Source organism: Plectropomus leopardus, chromosome 11 (assembly GCF_026936395.1).
Source record: "Plectropomus leopardus strain MGB_pleo_1.0 chromosome 11, ASM2693639v1, whole genome shotgun sequence".
Lineage (NCBI taxonomy): Eukaryota > Metazoa > Chordata > Actinopteri > Perciformes > Serranidae > Plectropomus > Plectropomus leopardus.
In genome coordinates, this window is record NC_142186.1 from 18,746,113 (window position 1) to 18,763,216 (window position 17,104).

Sequence of the window (17,104 nt, forward strand, 5' to 3'; positions counted from 1 at the left end):
AACACCATAATACAGCATGTCGAAAATGCCATACTATAGTGTTTCGAGAAATGTCAACATATGACATGTCCAAAAAACGCTCAAAACCACATAAAATAGCATGCTGAGACACGTCATAGAATAAAATGTTGCAAAAACAGCTAAAACCACCATAATATAGCATGTCGAAAAAATGACAGAAAATGCAATACGATAGTATGGCAAAAAAAAAAGTTAAAAGATGACATATCGGCATACTATTTTCTGTGGTTTTTAGAAAAAAACGTCCAAAAAACAGCTGAGACACATTAAAGCATAGAATATTGCAGGCAGGGCCAAAAACGAAAAAAAAACGACAGAAAATTCCATACTATAGTTTTGCGAGAAATGCCAAAATATGACATGTCCAAAAAATGCTCAGAACCACATAAAATAGCATGCCGAGACAGGTCAGAGCATAGAATGTTGCAAAAATGGCTAAAAACACCATAATATAGCATGTCGAAAAAATTACCCTAAATGCCATACAATAGTATGGCGAAACATCAAAATATGATATATCAGCATGCTATTTTCTGTGGTTTTTAGCTGTTTTTTGGACATTCCTCATTCAAATCATATTTTGACATTTTTTGCCATACTATAGTATGGCATTTTCTGTTGTTTTAACATGCCAAATTTTGGTGTTTTGGGCCATTTTTGCAGCTTTTTATGATATGGCGTGTCTTGGCACACTATTTTTTGCTGTTTTGAGGTGTTACCAGCTGTTTTTTGGACATTTTTGCCATACTGCCTTTTCAGTCATTTTTTTCGACATGCATTATTATGGTGTTTTTGGACATTTTTGCAACATTCTATGCTATGGCGTGTCTCTGCATGCCATTTTATGCCCTTTTCAGCTGTTTTTTGCTGTTTCTGGGACATATCAAATTTTGACATTTTTCGCCATACAATAGTATTGCATTTTCATTACATTTGGTGGTGTTGGTCGTTTTTGCAACTTTTTATGCTATGGCGTTTATCAGCATGCAATTCTGGGCGGTTGTTTTTCGGACATGTCAAATTTAAATACTTTTCAACATACTATTGTATTGCATTTATTTACGTTTTTTCGGCACGCCAAATTCTGGTGTTTTTGGTCCTTTTTGCAACATTCTATGTGATGGCTGTTTTTGGGTCCACGTGCATGTACATGTCCCAAAAACAGTTAGAAACCACATAAAAGAGCATGTCGAGAATGCCATAGGATAGTATAGTGTTTGTGTCCGTTTTTGCAACGTCCTAAACTATGGCGTTCTCAGCATGCTCTTTTATGTGGTTTTATGTGGTTTTCAGCTGTTTTTTGGAAGTCATATTTTGACATTTACTATAGTATGCCATTTTCTGTAGTTTTTTCGACATCCTATATTATGGTGTTTTTGTCCGCAACATTCTATCCTATGACGTGTCTTGGTTTGCTATTTCATGTGATTTTCAGCTGTTTTTTCGACATGTCATTTTTTGACTTTTTTTCGACATACTATACTTTGACATTTTCTATGACGAACAAAGAAAATCCAAAGCACTGGTAGAAAACACCAGTTATTTATTTCACATCTGAAAATACATCTTTTCTGAATCCTTGTAAAATATAACCTTTTATAGGTAAATATGAACTATATTTAAAACAGTTAAGTTTTAGTAATATCACATCAAAAGGGATGGTTGTCTGAGATGCAGTACCCTGTTCAAGAGTCCTGTGGAAAGTTTTTTTTCAAACACAAAAACAGCACCTTATCGACAGGTCTAACGGTCTGAAATACTTACATGATTCAAATGTCTGACCATTAACATATTAAATGTAATCTGTTGTGCTTGAGTGAAAGAAATAATGGGCAAACACTACAGATTTACTTTTCCTTCTGTACAATATCAAAGTGTTTTTTTGCAGGTATGAGTTTCAACTGCAAAGACAGCAGAGCATTAATGAAACCTTAAGGAGGAAAAGGGTCTTAAAATATGACACTAATCTACATGTTTTATAGTGGAAAAAATGAGATGAAGTACGGCAGGCATATGCACTGTAAACTTAACACTGAGGTATTGTTCTTTTCAGTGAGCAAGCACTCCTCATTATTGCAGAATAAATAAAAATTCACATCTGTATGTAAGACAGATAAATGGTAAAAATTGTATTTGCTTTTAAAAACATCCTGACACAGGGGCCAGTATCTTTTTCCAATCCATATTAATAGAAAGGACTATTTAAAAAAAATCTTGCCAATAAATAAGTACACTTACTGTGTGTTGTGAGTTGCATAGTGTGCTAGAAAAGAATCTGGCAATTCAGATCAAGGTGACTCTTATGCAGCTTTGTGCGTGACCTATATGAACACAGGTCTGATGTCCAACACTTTGTCCATGTGTGCAGTGCAGTGTTGAATACTCTGTCCCTTCAGGTGTCCCCTTTCATCCCAAGCCTAGCAGTTCAGACAGCTATGTCTGTCCTGTGGAGAGTAAAACATCAGTAGACCCAGCTAACTGGGACCCACTGCGACTCCATGAATAATCGCTCTACTACCTCCTGCAGTTGGTCAAAGGCCTTGTCAAGATTGTCATTGACAATAGTCAGGTCAAAGTAGTGGCTGTATGCCCGGCGGATCCTTGCACTCTCGTCCACAGTTTTCTTCAAATCGTTCTCCTGTTAATGAAATAGAAATAAACTATTGGGATGATGGAGGGAAAAACAAATTATGACCAATGACCAGTTAAAGTTTAATCTTGATTTCAAAGGCTTGAAGGGATAGTTGGGACTTTTTAAATTGCGATTGTATGTGAGATCCAAACTCAGGGCATTACCTTTTTTTTATGACATACTTTCCAACATTTTTGGAATAAAAGGTTCATTCTATAGCATATAGTCCAAAATGGCATTAAAAAGTCCTACTATAGTATGTTGTCTAAAATAACTTCAAAAAGTCATACTATAATATGTCGTCCAAAATAGCATAAAAAATTCATACTATACTATGTCGTTAAAAGTAGCACAAAAAAGTCATACTTGGGTATTATATACAAAATAGCATAAATTTATCTTAACAGTCACTAAACTATGACTTTTATGATGTACTATACATACATTTTTTGCACTTCTTGACATAATGTACTATGACAATTTTTCTACTTTTTATGACATGTTTTATACTATGTTTTTCATTACATACTTTACTGAATTTTTAGTGATATAGTATACTGTGATTTTTTTTTCACTGGTTTTAACGCACTATACTATGTCTTTTTTTCCCACTTTTTGCGACATACTGTGCTGTATGACGTTTTATTCCTCTCTCATTATGACATATTGTACCATGACTGTTATTCTCTTTACATGATACTATAGTATGATGGCATTTATGACAGACTATTTTATTTATTTATTTATTTTTAAACTTTTTATAGCAAGTTTACTGTGACATTTTTCCACTTTTTATGACATACTTTATAATCAATTTCTTTTTCACCTTTTATGGCATGCTATACTTAAACTTTCCAACATGCTTGCATACATAAAATCTGACTTTTTTATGACATACTATACTCCTGAAATTTTTATTTACATCTACATTTTATTTATTGTGATTTTCTGTCACATCTTTACATTATTTTTTTTTCTTTAAACAACTTACTATACTTTTCTTGACTTTTCTGTGATTTGTTTTAATGACATACTATACTATGAGCTTTGATTTTTTTTTTTTATTTGACAAAAACACTATACCTACAGTAGTTATCAGTCCCCAATTTAGAGAAGCAGGCAGAGAACCACCTTGGGAGCTAAGCAATAAACTGGTGTAGACTGGGCAGCAGCAAAATGTATTTTAGCCACTTAAAAAAAAAATCAGTATTTGTTTAAGTGTAGTCTATGTTTAGAATATTTTCACCAATTTACCTTGCTGTCAGAGAGCCCTTTCTAATTGGGAACTGATCCCATTATATTGCTCTCTTCAAAGCCACAAGACTCCTTTCACACAAACAAACAATTTTATCTCGCAGAACACAGAAGCTTCTAGTCTAGCACTGCCTTGATCAGTTTGTTTGTATTGTTGTGTGACTTTGGGGTTTAAAAGGGTTTATCAAGGGTTCTTCAAATTCACCAAAGTGATTATACAACACAAACTAACCGATCAAAAGTGCATTTAAAACTAGATTTTTTTTTTTTTTTTAGGCGGGGCTTCTTTTTCAGTGGCTAAAAAGCACTTTGCTGCTGCCCCTGTCCACAGCAGTACACTGGGCTGGCACTTAAGTCTGCTTCTCCAACCATCATGTCCTGCAGATACTACGCTGTGGATGGAATACTATGGATAAGTACCTGATACAACCTCCCTTAAAAAAGTCCAAACAATCTCTTAAAATCCTATAAAAACCTACCGTGAGTAGTTTGGTCGTAAGTCCAGCATCTACCACAGCTTTGTGCATAGCTCTTAGTGTGTCCAATTCAGGAGCAGCAATGAACACTACAAATGGCATAAACTCAGCAGTCTTCAACACTTTCAGGGCCTGAGCAGAAAATAAAGTGTCACAACCAAAGTTTTAGGGAAAAAACAATCTAAAGAGACATCTCTTAAGAGCATGTGCCTTTGACTAACCTGGGGGTTGACGTCCAGGATGCAGGTACGGCCTGCAGCTACCACTTCATGGATAGAGTCGATCTTGGTGCCATAAAGGTTGGCATCATACTCGCCGTGCTCTAGATAACGGCTTTCCTTGATGTCCTTCTCCATCTGTTCCCGCGTCACAAAGCAGTAGTTCTGGCCATCTCTCTCCTCTTCCCTCGGACGGCGTGACGTGACTGAAGGTAAAAGGTAAGAAAAAGTGTTATGTGTCACCTTGGCGTCACCATCTTGTTGCAGATAATGCAACTACGTCAGCTGTCTGTCTCTCACACTTACAGGGTACTGTGGTTCCATATCGCAGAGGATTCATGACAATAAGTCTGTTCTTCAGGCTCCGCCTCCCTACTCCCTGGGCTCCAATCAGAACCAGCGTTTTCCTCTGAAATGGTGGCATCTTGGCTACCTCCTCATAGATCTGCAGCTCATAACGGTCAAATTCTGTCCAAGGCAATTCACAGGCTAACTGAGCATTGTAATGTAATCTATGCACTTTTCCCAAAATTTCTTGTTTGTAGGATACAGATCACAGATCCAATGGTGATACACACCTGCATTCTTTGAAGTGAGGTACATCATTTTTTTCTTCTTTTTCTTCCCAGTTCCACAGAGCATCCCTGAGACAAATAAAAAAAGAGAGCATCAGATCACCACATAGTGGTGCTTAAGAGCTTCCTGACTATTATGATGACTAAACATGAGAGAGTAGCCGGGAGCACGATGTGAATGAGTTGACTTGTGTGAGCATGATTTGAACTGACCTGTACCAGAAGTATCCCAGTCTCTTCTCACAAAAGCTTTCCTCTTCTCCTCCAAGAACTGACTGGGAATGAGACCAGTAGCTCCACCAACAACTTTGCGTGCCTACATGGACATCAGAGTAGTGGAAAAATGATTGGATTAAATATTTCACATAGTGAAGGATCACCCTGCCACATCTTCCTCATCTTTAGCCATCTCTTGCAGTTTTCAACTGTCAGTTTTACCCCACTTCAAATCCTCCAAATCACTTTGACGTTGCGCTAATAATCACTTCGGGGTAGACAATTAGTGACAAATTTGAATTGAAAGACATATGAAATTGGTTAACTTGTTTATTTCTGTTGTCATTTTCATCTGTAAGAGATCTGTAAAAGACACATAGTTAAACACAATGGACTGACTTATCTGACGTCTCTGCAATGCTAATTTTATGTTTTCTGATAGCGTCATTAATAAATCAAATCTATTGGCAAATAAACTTTAAAGTACTGCTTTGGATGGGGGCTGCAACAAAATGTATCTTAGCCACCTTAAAAAATCAATCAGTTTAACTGTACACTATATTTTTCGATGCTTTATTTTATACTTATTATTGATCAGGACAGCAGTAGATCAGGAACTTGCGAGGGTCTGCTTAGTAAAATTACTGTTTTTATCAGTGGAGTCAGATGGCTTTAAGGTAACAACTTGAATTTCCTAAATCATTGCTAACAGCAAGGCAAAGATGTGAAAATATTCTAAATATAGCATACACTTAAACTTGATATAGATTTTTCTGGATGGGCCTTTATTTATTTGGCTAAAAACCAACCAACTGAGGCAGTGTTTGCTCAGCACCACTGATTTTAATGTGCATGTTATAAGGAGAAGTTATTGTAAACAAACATTGTGATTCGGTCTATTAACTATGCAGCTCTGGTCTAAGCAGGACTGTCCTTTACAACCATCACTGAGCAAAATCTGTCCACTCACTTGCCACCAGTTGGGGTCCTCCTTGTTGACTACATGAAGGATGTCTCCCTTGGAAAAGGCCAGGCCTGCCTCTTTACAGGGGATCAAGTTGTCTGTGGCCGGATTATAGTTGAAATGGGGCTTCAGATAAATCTAAGAACAAGATATTAGACAATTAAATCAGACAATTCAAATCATACAAAACATATACAATAGCATTTAGCAATACTTCAAATCCCTATAAAATTACATTGTCACATTTAGCTGGATAATGTTAACAAAACACTTTGTTTACCTTGTGCCAAAAATTATTATTTTTTATCTCCAGTGCCATGGCTGTATAACATATAATGTGTCTTGACAACTCTTTAAATGTTAAAATAAAGTTACATGATAATAATGTGCATGTCTTTTTTTCCCATTAACACTCACCATATCTAATTAGGCAGTAATATTTATAGACTTTCTTTAATTAAAACTTTTATTTACAAGATTATACTCTTAACATAACTGAGACCCAACAAGCACATAACCAAACAGTAGAATGAGATCATTCGATCCTCCCCAGCACAAAGGTCAGTGTCTGACATAACCCGACATACTGCTCCTCGGTGTCAGCTGCTGTGTGTGCCTGTTACTGTAAGGAGAGGGGGTGCTCCTGTGAATAGTGGTGTGTGTCCCAGATAATGTGTGGAGTGTTATTAATAGACCCTCACTGGGCTCAGTTTTCAGAAGCCTGGCATTCTGAGGTCACCCAGGTCAGGCAGCTTTTGCCCGATCCCTAACAGGTACAGTACAACTCCAAACAGCCTTGTACACCTGGCACACCAGGTCCTGCACACTCTGTTCTCTGGTGCAATTCATCCACTGATTTAATGATTTACATCACGTTTAAAAGAGCTCCTCAAAAAAAAGAAGTACTCAATATTTCAGATTTTCCAGTGTAACAATATTTTATTGTTTTGTTGTTAAATTGCAGTCTCACCTGTGGAGGTGCCGGTGTGTCTCTGTAGCTGGGCAGGACCTTGAGGGTGATGCTCCCACTGCACTGCCCCAACAGCTCCTGCAGTTCATGGGGATTCCTACCAACTTCGCGACCGTTCACCTCACGGATTATGTCCCCTGTGTGCAGCATGCCCTGCCTGTCAATCGAGCTGCCGTGCAGGATCCGTGCGATCACCATCTCTCCCCGCTCCACTCGAAACGTCACCCCCTGAAAGAGAGTAAGAGTCATTTAGTATCGTACATCAGCACTACATAAATCACACAGGAGGTCTATCTAATGGGTTGGTCAGTCTGGTTGCTATGAAAGAAGGAACAGTTGTCAAGTTACTGTGTAAAACTGCGTCACCCTGTTCTAACACATGGTCAGTAATAGAGGACATGCGTAAAACACTTAACACGTTCCCTCTGCGGAGCTGTGGTTGATATAAATGCCTGGCTAACTCACCAGTGGTTCCCCGGCTTTCTTCTGGATGCCAATCATCCTGACAGCATCAGCAGGCATGAGTGAACTCGTCAACAAAGCACTGCTGTTCACCGTAGCGTGGGGCATTTCATAGCACTTTGAAGCAACTTTGTCATGGGCCTCTATCAAAGACTAAGTCAGGAAAAAGAAGAAAAAAAAGAGAGAGATATCCGTACTTTAAGGTAATTCGAAATACATTTCCAACATGTTTTTCACCAAGAAAGACAACAATCATTGCTACTAACAATTAATACCACTACAACATGCATTGTATATTCTTCCATTAAAGACAGAAGACATAAATCACCTTAATGTGCACATTCCTTCATATAAAGACTTTTTCATGACTGCATTAGATCAGATGGCTAATAGATAAATGTAAAATAAATTGTTCCTTTTCTTACCCCAGCAGCCACATCATAGAGTTAGCATTGGTCAGAGACTACAGACTGCATCAGCAAAAGTAAAGATTTACTGAAACTGTAGGTGTCACAGGCTTCTCCCCCCGACTTTACCCACATAACTCAGCCTGCTATTGGCCCGAGGAATACACCCACACCCTCCCATGCCACAGCTTGTAAGAGGTTGAAAATATAAAGGGCTACAAGAAAGCAGAACTGCCACCACTTCAGAGAATATTAGCCAATGGTTTCTGAAACAAGCTCTGACATCCACTCCCACACAAATAGTACACAACTGAAACCATTTACTCTATAAGTCTCTGGGCCATTCACTCCCCTTACACCCAGTAATAGCTAATACCTGTACGAGAGGAATGAGGTCTGAGGTACCTTAAAATGCGGCTCCTGGAGGATTTTGACGAGCTCAGCAGCGGCAGCATCTTTTTCTGGCAGGTTGTTGAGAGAGTCCAGGATGTCCGTGACTAGTTGAACATTATCATTCCGCACGGCTTTTAACTTTACTTCCTCGAGACGCTCATGGGCCTGCACACACACACGCACACACACGCAACAAAAAAATGACCACTGTATTAGGCTGTTTGCTGAGAGCTTGAAACACAGAACATAAAATTAAAATCATCCTATATTTTTGAATTAGAGAATTTAGGTGAGGGTTCCAAATCATGAATCTCTATTTTATGTTGGTATTTTGACCATATAACCCTTTACTATTTTTAAAGCAGATAAAACATAACTGAGGGTGAGGCTAGAACAACACATCCAGCATCTTTGTCGAGCAGGTGGATGCTAACCATTTTTTTTTGGTGTTCTCATACCATATTCATAACATTTTTACTTTCTGGGAAACATAATTTTATTGATTAATTTATGACACAACACTTTTTGTCCACCCCACCTATTGCTTTAAAATAATTCTTGTTTCCTTGTCCTAAGGTAGCTATCGTCCCACTAGCTGGAATTCATTCATTTTAGTGAAACAGTAAATTGTTTGGCAACTCAAGATAATATGAAAAGCATTTCACTGTGAAATCATTCACCAGCTAGACTAAGCATACACTGGGCTTTGGTTCTTTTTTTTGCAGACCAATATTCCCAATATTGTCTCTGAAAATGCAGACAATATCAGGAAATGTACCCTATTCAGCTGTATTTTTTAACAATGAAAACATTGTTTTAGTTCTTTCTAATTTTTTTTCTTATTAATTTTTTTTAAAATTTAAATAATCAGGTACAAAGCCTCTTACACTGTTCACTTTTTTAGTACTGACAAAACAAAGCCACACAGATGAACAAACAAAATAATAACAAAAAAACATGCAGACAAGCGCATAAACAAATAAGCCAAACCATGTGAACAATGTTTAAATAATAATCCTAATAGTAATAATAATAAATAGAGAAAAAGGCAACTGCGTCATAACTTTTTTTTTTTTTTAATTGTCATTGTGTATCACAGTACAACAACACCTCTTCAAATGACTGGTTTTGGCTTTTCACATAAGTCTAGCGCAGCCCATATGATGCATCACTGCCAGGAACACACACAGAATTAAGACATCCTAAAGTGGCCTTGTATATAATAATAAAGGCCTTAAATATTGTATGGCCTGCTCGGGCCCACAAGACAGCAGCAGAGTGCACTACAAACAGCCTTTACTATATAAATTGCACTATAGGCCTGTGATTTATGGGCCCGCTGAGGAACAGCAGCAATATCCTCAGCTATACACGGCATGGCAGCACACAGCAATACACTGGTTCATTCAGTACACCACCCAGATCTCGGTTACAGCACAAGTTTTACCTAAAATCAGTTCTCGTTTAATAAACTAATTCCATCCTTTAAAACATTTTTCAAATAAGGCTGTCGAATCTCAGCTTAAAGGTACATTTTTCATAACAAAATTTAAACCAGTAAACTATAGAGGGTGGCTATTGATTAAACCATTTTTTCACGATTGCTCTTTTACTGTTGACCAGCTTTGTTCTGGAAATGTTCATATTGGACAAGGAGCTGTTGTAGCATCCTTCCCAAGTATAGGACCTGGAAATTAAAGCCAGTCTTAATGTTTACATTTTTTTTTATCTTTAATTGTTCTCCAATAATTATGGATTCCAGGGCATTTCCAAAATGCATGATAATGAGTTGCTCTCTCTTCTCCAAAGTCTTTCCAGCATGCTGTCTGCTTTACCTTTGACTGTTTAATTGCTGGTGTTATGAAGAATCTGACCATATTTTTTCCAATTGAACTCTCCAAGAAAATCAGTATGTTTACATAATGTCAGAAAAAGTCGAATTATTGTGTAAGTCCGACTAAAACTGGACTTTTACTGGACTAGGCATTCTGCACATGCTCATAGGTGGCCTCCCTCGGTGTTCACGGAAATGGACTATTCGTCACTTATGAGGGGGGCGGGGGTAATGCAAAACGGGTCAGGTTTTTTTTTTTTTTAAATGTAAGCACTGAAAAAAACCTGTGTTTTTTAATTTTGGCTTAGGTGAGGGACATACAACTTGAAAAGGTAGTATTTTATATTTAATTCAAATAAAATAAGTTCCACCCTGGCCAACCCCCTCCTCTGATAAATACAGTCCCAAAACACTTGCACTGAAGCGATGTACTGCTGGGGACGAGGCCACAGCAAAACATAGTTTAGCCACTTAAAAAAAAAAACAATATATTTTTAAGTTTACACTATATTTCCACAATAGCTGAATTAATGAAGCAGTAACCTACAAATCCACTGTTCAGTAAAATGTGTTTCTCAATGGAGTTTTTTTTTTTAGATGTAGGCCTAACGGCTTCAAATCCCTGTTGGTAAGGGCTGTTTTAAGGCAAGCGATGGAAATATTCTAAATATAGCGTAGGCTACACTTAAACTGAGATAGATTTTTTTTAGTTGGCTTAAAACTAATCAATGAAGGCAGAGTTTGCTCAGCATGGTTTGATGGTGGTTGGATTGTCTTCATGAAAGCTTTATGGAACTTGAATTTGTGCAGAGTTTTATATAAAAATTACCACTTTACTGAGTGGAGACACATATTAATACCAAGTGTAATTATAATCAGGTTAAATCATGTCTAGATACAATCTGGATACAAGGCACATTTTAATGCAAGGTGTAAAGGGGGTCTATGATATGGCATTACACCAAACTACATAGGAAGGAAAACAGATTAACATTCAAGGAAAGCAGTGCTCCGTTTGTTAGAAATGAGGACAAGAGCTCGCCTTTGTGACAGGTCTTCTTTAGAAATGGTTCTATTCATAGATATAGTAGATGAACCTCATGACCTCAATTTGCATCAGAGATGTTATGTAAGCCATTCGTTCTTCATGCTGTCAACCTCTTTTAGCTGTGTTAAAACCAGTTTCACTGGTGTTAAAAAAGGAACAATTTCGTCTACTCAAGCTGAAGCAGAGGCTTTAAATTCCTTTTGAGTGAATATGTAAAGAAAAAAAAACAGGAAGTGTGCCACTTACCACCCTGTACAAAGCAAATGTGATGCTTATTTCTTTCTTCTAGTAATAAGCATAGTTAGACCTTACACTGGCCAGAAAACATTACCTGGCTGCAAGTAATTTAAACTCAACACCGGAACATTAGTTTAGTTAACGTCACAGTGAAGCACATAAACAATTTTGTACACACCCTTGTTAAAAAAAATCATATTTTATAAGTAAGAGAGAACCTGAATATTTCCCCTGCCTCCCACAAAAAAAAAAGCATTTTCGCATTGCCTTGCCGGTGAAATACGTTGTTGAGCATTATAAGGTACACTGCCAGGAAGCAGTGGTCATCCAAGATGTGTGGTGACATGCAACACTTATTACACCTTAATTTCCCTGGGCTCACTTTGACATCTGCTCCTCAGCTAAAGAAAAGAAAGAGCTTGATGACTAATGAAATTACATCTGTGTGTCTGCGTGTGTGGTTTTTACCTTGGCGAGGGAGCGCACGATGGGGCTCTCCATGATGCCTCTGAGAAAGATGAGGTCAATATCTTTGGCTCCTGAGCCTGATGGCAGGTCTTTCAGGTTGTCCAGTACCTGCTGCATGGCTGAAGGTAAAAAAAAAAGAAGAAATACTTCAGTGATTTTGGGCAAACAGAATGCCAACAACCACAATCCTTACTTCTTTTGAGCTGGGCAGTCACTGCTTTGTGATGCAGCCAGAAATGTTAGTTACAAACAGCTCATAGCCAGTAATAATTAAAATTCCTAGCCAATGAAAACGCAGATGACAAAAAACAACAACAAAACAATGCTATAATAAGAGCTTACAAGGCAAGAACAATAAGTGGACAGGCTATCAATGGGCCAATTCACAAAGAACATCCCTTATTTCCACTGCAGCAGCAGCAACAAGCACGCAGAGTCACAAAGCAATTGTTCTACTAACAGATCTGCCTTGTAAAGGCTGAGAGCACACAGCAAGAAACTGGAGCCCGAGAGCCAGACAAATACAGCTAGTAAATTCATATTCAGTGATTTTTAATAAAATTAATAACAAATTGTATTTCCATGTACTTATCTTTCCATTAAAACAGGATTTGTCATGCATTTTATGAGAATGAGCTGTCCATTTGCTTTTTTTTCACCAGACAGTTTGTAAATAGAAACAGACAGATATAAATGCAATCACTTTGGGGTTAAACACTTAGTTGTTTTGCAAGTAAATCATATGTTTGTTGTGTTTGTTGTTGCTGTCATGTGTAGTAACTGTATGTCATAAAGGGACAAATGTGAAAGTTCAGAGGCAGCAGCACCCACACAACTATCTCTGGGTAGTGGGCACAGTACCATTCAAATGATAATGAAATGTAAAATTTTGCAGACAACAGTACAACAGTTTCTGTGCAAAACATTAGTTCGGGCTTTGTCTTTGACAGCTTACCTTTGCCAGACTTTGCATTGGCCACAGTCATGTTTAATATTCCTCTGCTCAGGATGGAGAAAGTCTTGGTCAAAAGCCACCCAACTGCCCGCTTACAGAAACCAGAGCAACTGGAGGGCTGAGGAAGGTGGGAAACCAGCTCAGTCAGTACACTGAACACTAAGATCACCGTACTGTACAAGCTATGACATGTTATTGATCAAGCTAGCATGTGTTGCTGTTGAAACAAATGCAGATGGAGGCATGGCTTGCAAAACATAAAACATTTGTACTGATGGTGTTTTATATGCATGTCAGCACAAAGAGCACTTCTGAATTAAGGGAATGACAAAGAGGGCCATTGAATGACAAAGGATAAGTCTCCCATCCTTCTGGCTAAAGGTTGTGCCAGCCACACACTGGGAGGCCCTTGGGGACTGTGCAAACATGATCTCCAAACAGAGTGAGGCAAAAACAGCCCTACCAAAGCCTTGGTGGGTGGGTGGACAAACAGAAGAATGGGCTTTTTGAGCATAGGCCCCTTCTAAGTAAGTAAACTTTATTCATAAAGCGCCTTTCGAAACCGCAAGGGGCTGTACAGTGCAAACAATAAAAGGCACACAGAGGGTAAAGACCCATTACAGGACAAATTGCTTATGAAAGAGCAGTTTTTAACAGCTTCCTTAAACCAACAGGGTGTTGGCCACTACTGCAAAAGCACGGTCTCCTATCGTTTTAAACCTCGATTTTGGGAGAGCCAGAAGGCCTCAATAATTTCACTGTGGCTAGGTGAAAATTATGACCTCATTGTGCATTTGTTAGAAGTCTAGAAGTCGTATTTTGGACCATCTGAAGTATTGACACAGAAAAGTGGTGGTAAACAGTGAATTACAACAATCAAAAAGGAGGAACGCAAAAATATGAATGATTTATTTTAGATCTTGAAAGTAGGGGTCAACAGAGTATTGGCCTGGACAATAATCGGGGCTGATATTTGGCATTCTGCCGATTATCTGTATCAGCATTTTATTTTAATGATCGCCAATAAAAATGAATTAATGAAAAAGTATAAATATTAAACTCAGCCAACACCAGGGAAGGCAGTCTGCAATACATGCAAAGAAACTGTCAGCATGAGAGGAACTTTGACTCTGTAAAACTTCAGGGAGCTATTTTTTAATTTATTCATATTTTATTTAAATTTTCACTCAAGTTTATAAAATAAAATTTTCAAAAAGTTGCAGGGACATTATGTTGAAAGTTTCAGTTTTGATTAAATATTTGCTGAAGGCAATTAAACAAAGTTTTGTGTTGGAGTTTGTTATATTCCAAATTCTAAATTTCAACAGAAATATTTTCATTTTTATTGTAAATGCAAATAGGTTCCGGTTATCAGTTATCGGTCTCATTAAACTTATCGGTATAAGTATCAGCCCTGAAAAACCAATATCGGTCGACCCCTACTTGAAAGTGTAATACAGTTTTGTTAGATCAAGGACACAGTATTGTCTTCACATGAAACTCAACATGTATGTGTTAGTCAGGGAGAAACAAGAAAGGCACAAACTCACCTACAAATCGTGTTCAGATCATCAGTGCAGCACTCCCAGCACGGAGCCCCACGTTTTCTACAAAACACTCATCTGGACTCTTTGGACTTAAGGGTGAATGGAAGGAAAATCACATTACACCTTTTTTTAAGTGACATAGTCCAAGACAACTTAAAAGCCCTCTTAAATATGGACAAAAACATCTCATGCTGGTAAGTAAGGTCCTCTTTGCCCCAGGGTTACCTTCATTGCCCACCCTGTCCTGTTAATATAGTGGCACTGTAATACAGCCATTGTGATTGGCTGAGCTAATCACATGACCAAAGTCTGCTCATCAAGACTATCACCATCACCAAACTCAGCTCAAAGGAGTGACTGTGGATTTAAAAGTATCAAAACTTGTAACAACAATAAGCTTTCATGTAATGTCTGTATTTTACTGTATTTTTGTACAAAGACTATTGTCTGTGTCCTTAATAAAGTCACTTAAAAAATGTAATTTATGGGATTTTTGTGGTGATTTACAGAACTACTATGAAGATAGTTCTAGTCATTGGAGCTGCCCAAATACTCTGTTGTTAAGCACTGCATATTCCATGTGCAGGAACCTCTATCGTTTTAAGCAATTTTTGAATAACATGTTCTCAACTTTAAAATTAGGCAAATGTCCAAAATTTTTTAAGTAGATCAAAAACAATATTTTTCAGTAACCTCAATATTTCCAATGATTAAAGAACAATTTTCAGGTAACACTGACCATGATTACAAGTTTATAGATGTGAAACTAACTTTATCCATGCATCACCACTGATGATGTCAAAATTCAATGACAGTAATACAGTAAGCATTGTTTTTGACTGAATTGAAACACTTAACACTTGTTTTTGACTTTCTGGTTATTTATTTGATGTAATATTTAGACTAGAGCTAGGCCAGTTGATCAGGCATGGTGATGTATTAATTTATTTTTTCTCCTATAAAAAGTCTTGGTTAATAGTTATTCTAAACTAAGAGATTTGTATCACTATTGCTAGTTCATTGAAAAATGAAAATACTATCGGCCAAATCATTGTAATAGACTTTAGGGATGCATGATAATGGATATTTTGCTGATACCCGATATGCCAATTTAAAAAAAAAAAACCAACCCACTTGCCTATAACTAATATCGATACATCCACTTTTTTACTTAACACGCAGTCTCCTCTGTAATGTAATAAACATCATATTACGCATACTCTTACTGTGATGACTCACCAGCAGATGGAGACTTAAAATATTGTGTTTTTCAGTGTATGTGATGTTCATACATTGCGCAAAATAAGAAGAATACTTCAAAACAGGAATGTTTTGTACCCGTTACATGTGTGTATATATAGAGAGAGTTGACGCAGAAAGCACACAGTTGCTTAAGGCACCGCTTACACTCCTTATCAGACCCACGAGGAGCAGCGAGGTGGACAGTAAGCGCAAGATACTCGTGGTGGCAGTTACGTTTCTCTAGCGGCTCCAAAGTCATGACACTGGAGCTAAACCGAAATCAGCTTCCACGAAACGTGTCGCCTGCACTTGTTAAAACGTGCTGTCAAGCTACATGCGCACTGGGCACGTGTCCACCTCAAATGTGAGTTAACTTAGCTAAAAATGATCACTAGCTCTTTGTAGCTAATTAGTGTTGGTAAACATCTGTGTTGACGTTAACGCACAACGATCCGATATCATTTGCGATATGCAGCTACATGTTGTCAGGTCCTCATTGGCGCTTAGCGTTACTCCACTAATGTCCGACCAAGTTGGTGCTGGCCATTACTAGTTTGGGGCTCGTATGCACGCAAGTTAGCGATGCTAATTACTGCTAGCAAATACCGGCGTGCGCTTACAAATCGTTAACACAAACAGACACTGTTGTGCTGCCACAAACGTACAGACAAGCCGGCAAAATTTGCACAACTTAATTCGCCCTTTCATGTTGCGAAGGAGAAGTAGTGAGGTACAGTTGGCAGCAAGTCAATACATTAGCTAGTAGCTAACCGTTACATCATGAGGCTCGGACTAGCTAGCTAATGTTAGCTGGTTGTATGTATGTAATAAACTAGAGGGTCCCATGATGAGAACGTTGTTTATGTGTCTGGTAAAATGAATGAATGATACGTTACCCGATTTAATTAGTATCATCCAGTCACGCTTTCATGCTTCCCTCCATTGCAGTTTCCTAATTTGCAGACCTCTTGCGCAATAGTAACTTGTTAGTGTGAGTCTGCCTGCGCCCCGTCCAGCTACACTGTGATGTGCTAATGACATTCAATGCCGCTCAAGTTATATCTAGCACATTGAAATCCTGCACAACCCACCCATATAATTTACCGTAAACTTTACCCTACAACGACAACCGGTAATTGTGAAAATGTATGTGCGGGTAAACAGCCTCCACGGTTTCTTAAATCA

At 37.9% G+C, this 17,104-nt stretch overlaps 1 protein-coding gene across 1 annotated transcript; it reads right to left on the bottom strand.

Moving 5' to 3' along the window:
- Positions 1–1,544: 1,544 nt before the first annotated feature.
- pals2a (protein associated with LIN7 2, MAGUK p55 family member a) lies at positions 1,545–17,084 on the bottom strand. Its single transcript, XM_042489708.2, has 14 exons — positions 16,816–17,084; positions 14,681–14,766; positions 13,131–13,248; positions 12,176–12,294; positions 8,601–8,753; positions 7,792–7,941; positions 7,327–7,554; positions 6,363–6,494; positions 5,390–5,492; positions 5,180–5,245; positions 4,908–5,069; positions 4,605–4,807; positions 4,387–4,515; positions 1,545–2,659 (listed from the first exon to the last, which is right to left on the bottom strand). The coding sequence occupies exons 3-14, from the start codon at positions 13,159–13,161 to the stop codon at positions 2,483–2,485; spliced, it is 1,653 nt and encodes a 550-aa protein (XP_042345642.1). The 5' UTR covers positions 13,162–13,248; positions 14,681–14,766; positions 16,816–17,084; the 3' UTR covers positions 1,545–2,482.
- Between the last annotated feature and the right edge of the window lie 20 nt (positions 17,085–17,104).

Coding starts and splice junctions, on each gene's coding strand:
- pals2a (XM_042489708.2), bottom strand. CDS start 13,161: ATGACTGTGGCCAATGCAAAGTCTGGCAAAG. Junction 12,295..13,130: donor CAATGCAAAGTCTGGCAAAG/GTAAGCTGTCAA, acceptor TTTTACCTTCAG/CCATGCAGCAGGTACTGGAC. Junction 7,555..7,791: donor AGAAAGCCGGGGAACCACTG/GTGAGTTAGCCA, acceptor ACTCTCTTTCAG/GGGGTGACGTTTCGAGTGGA.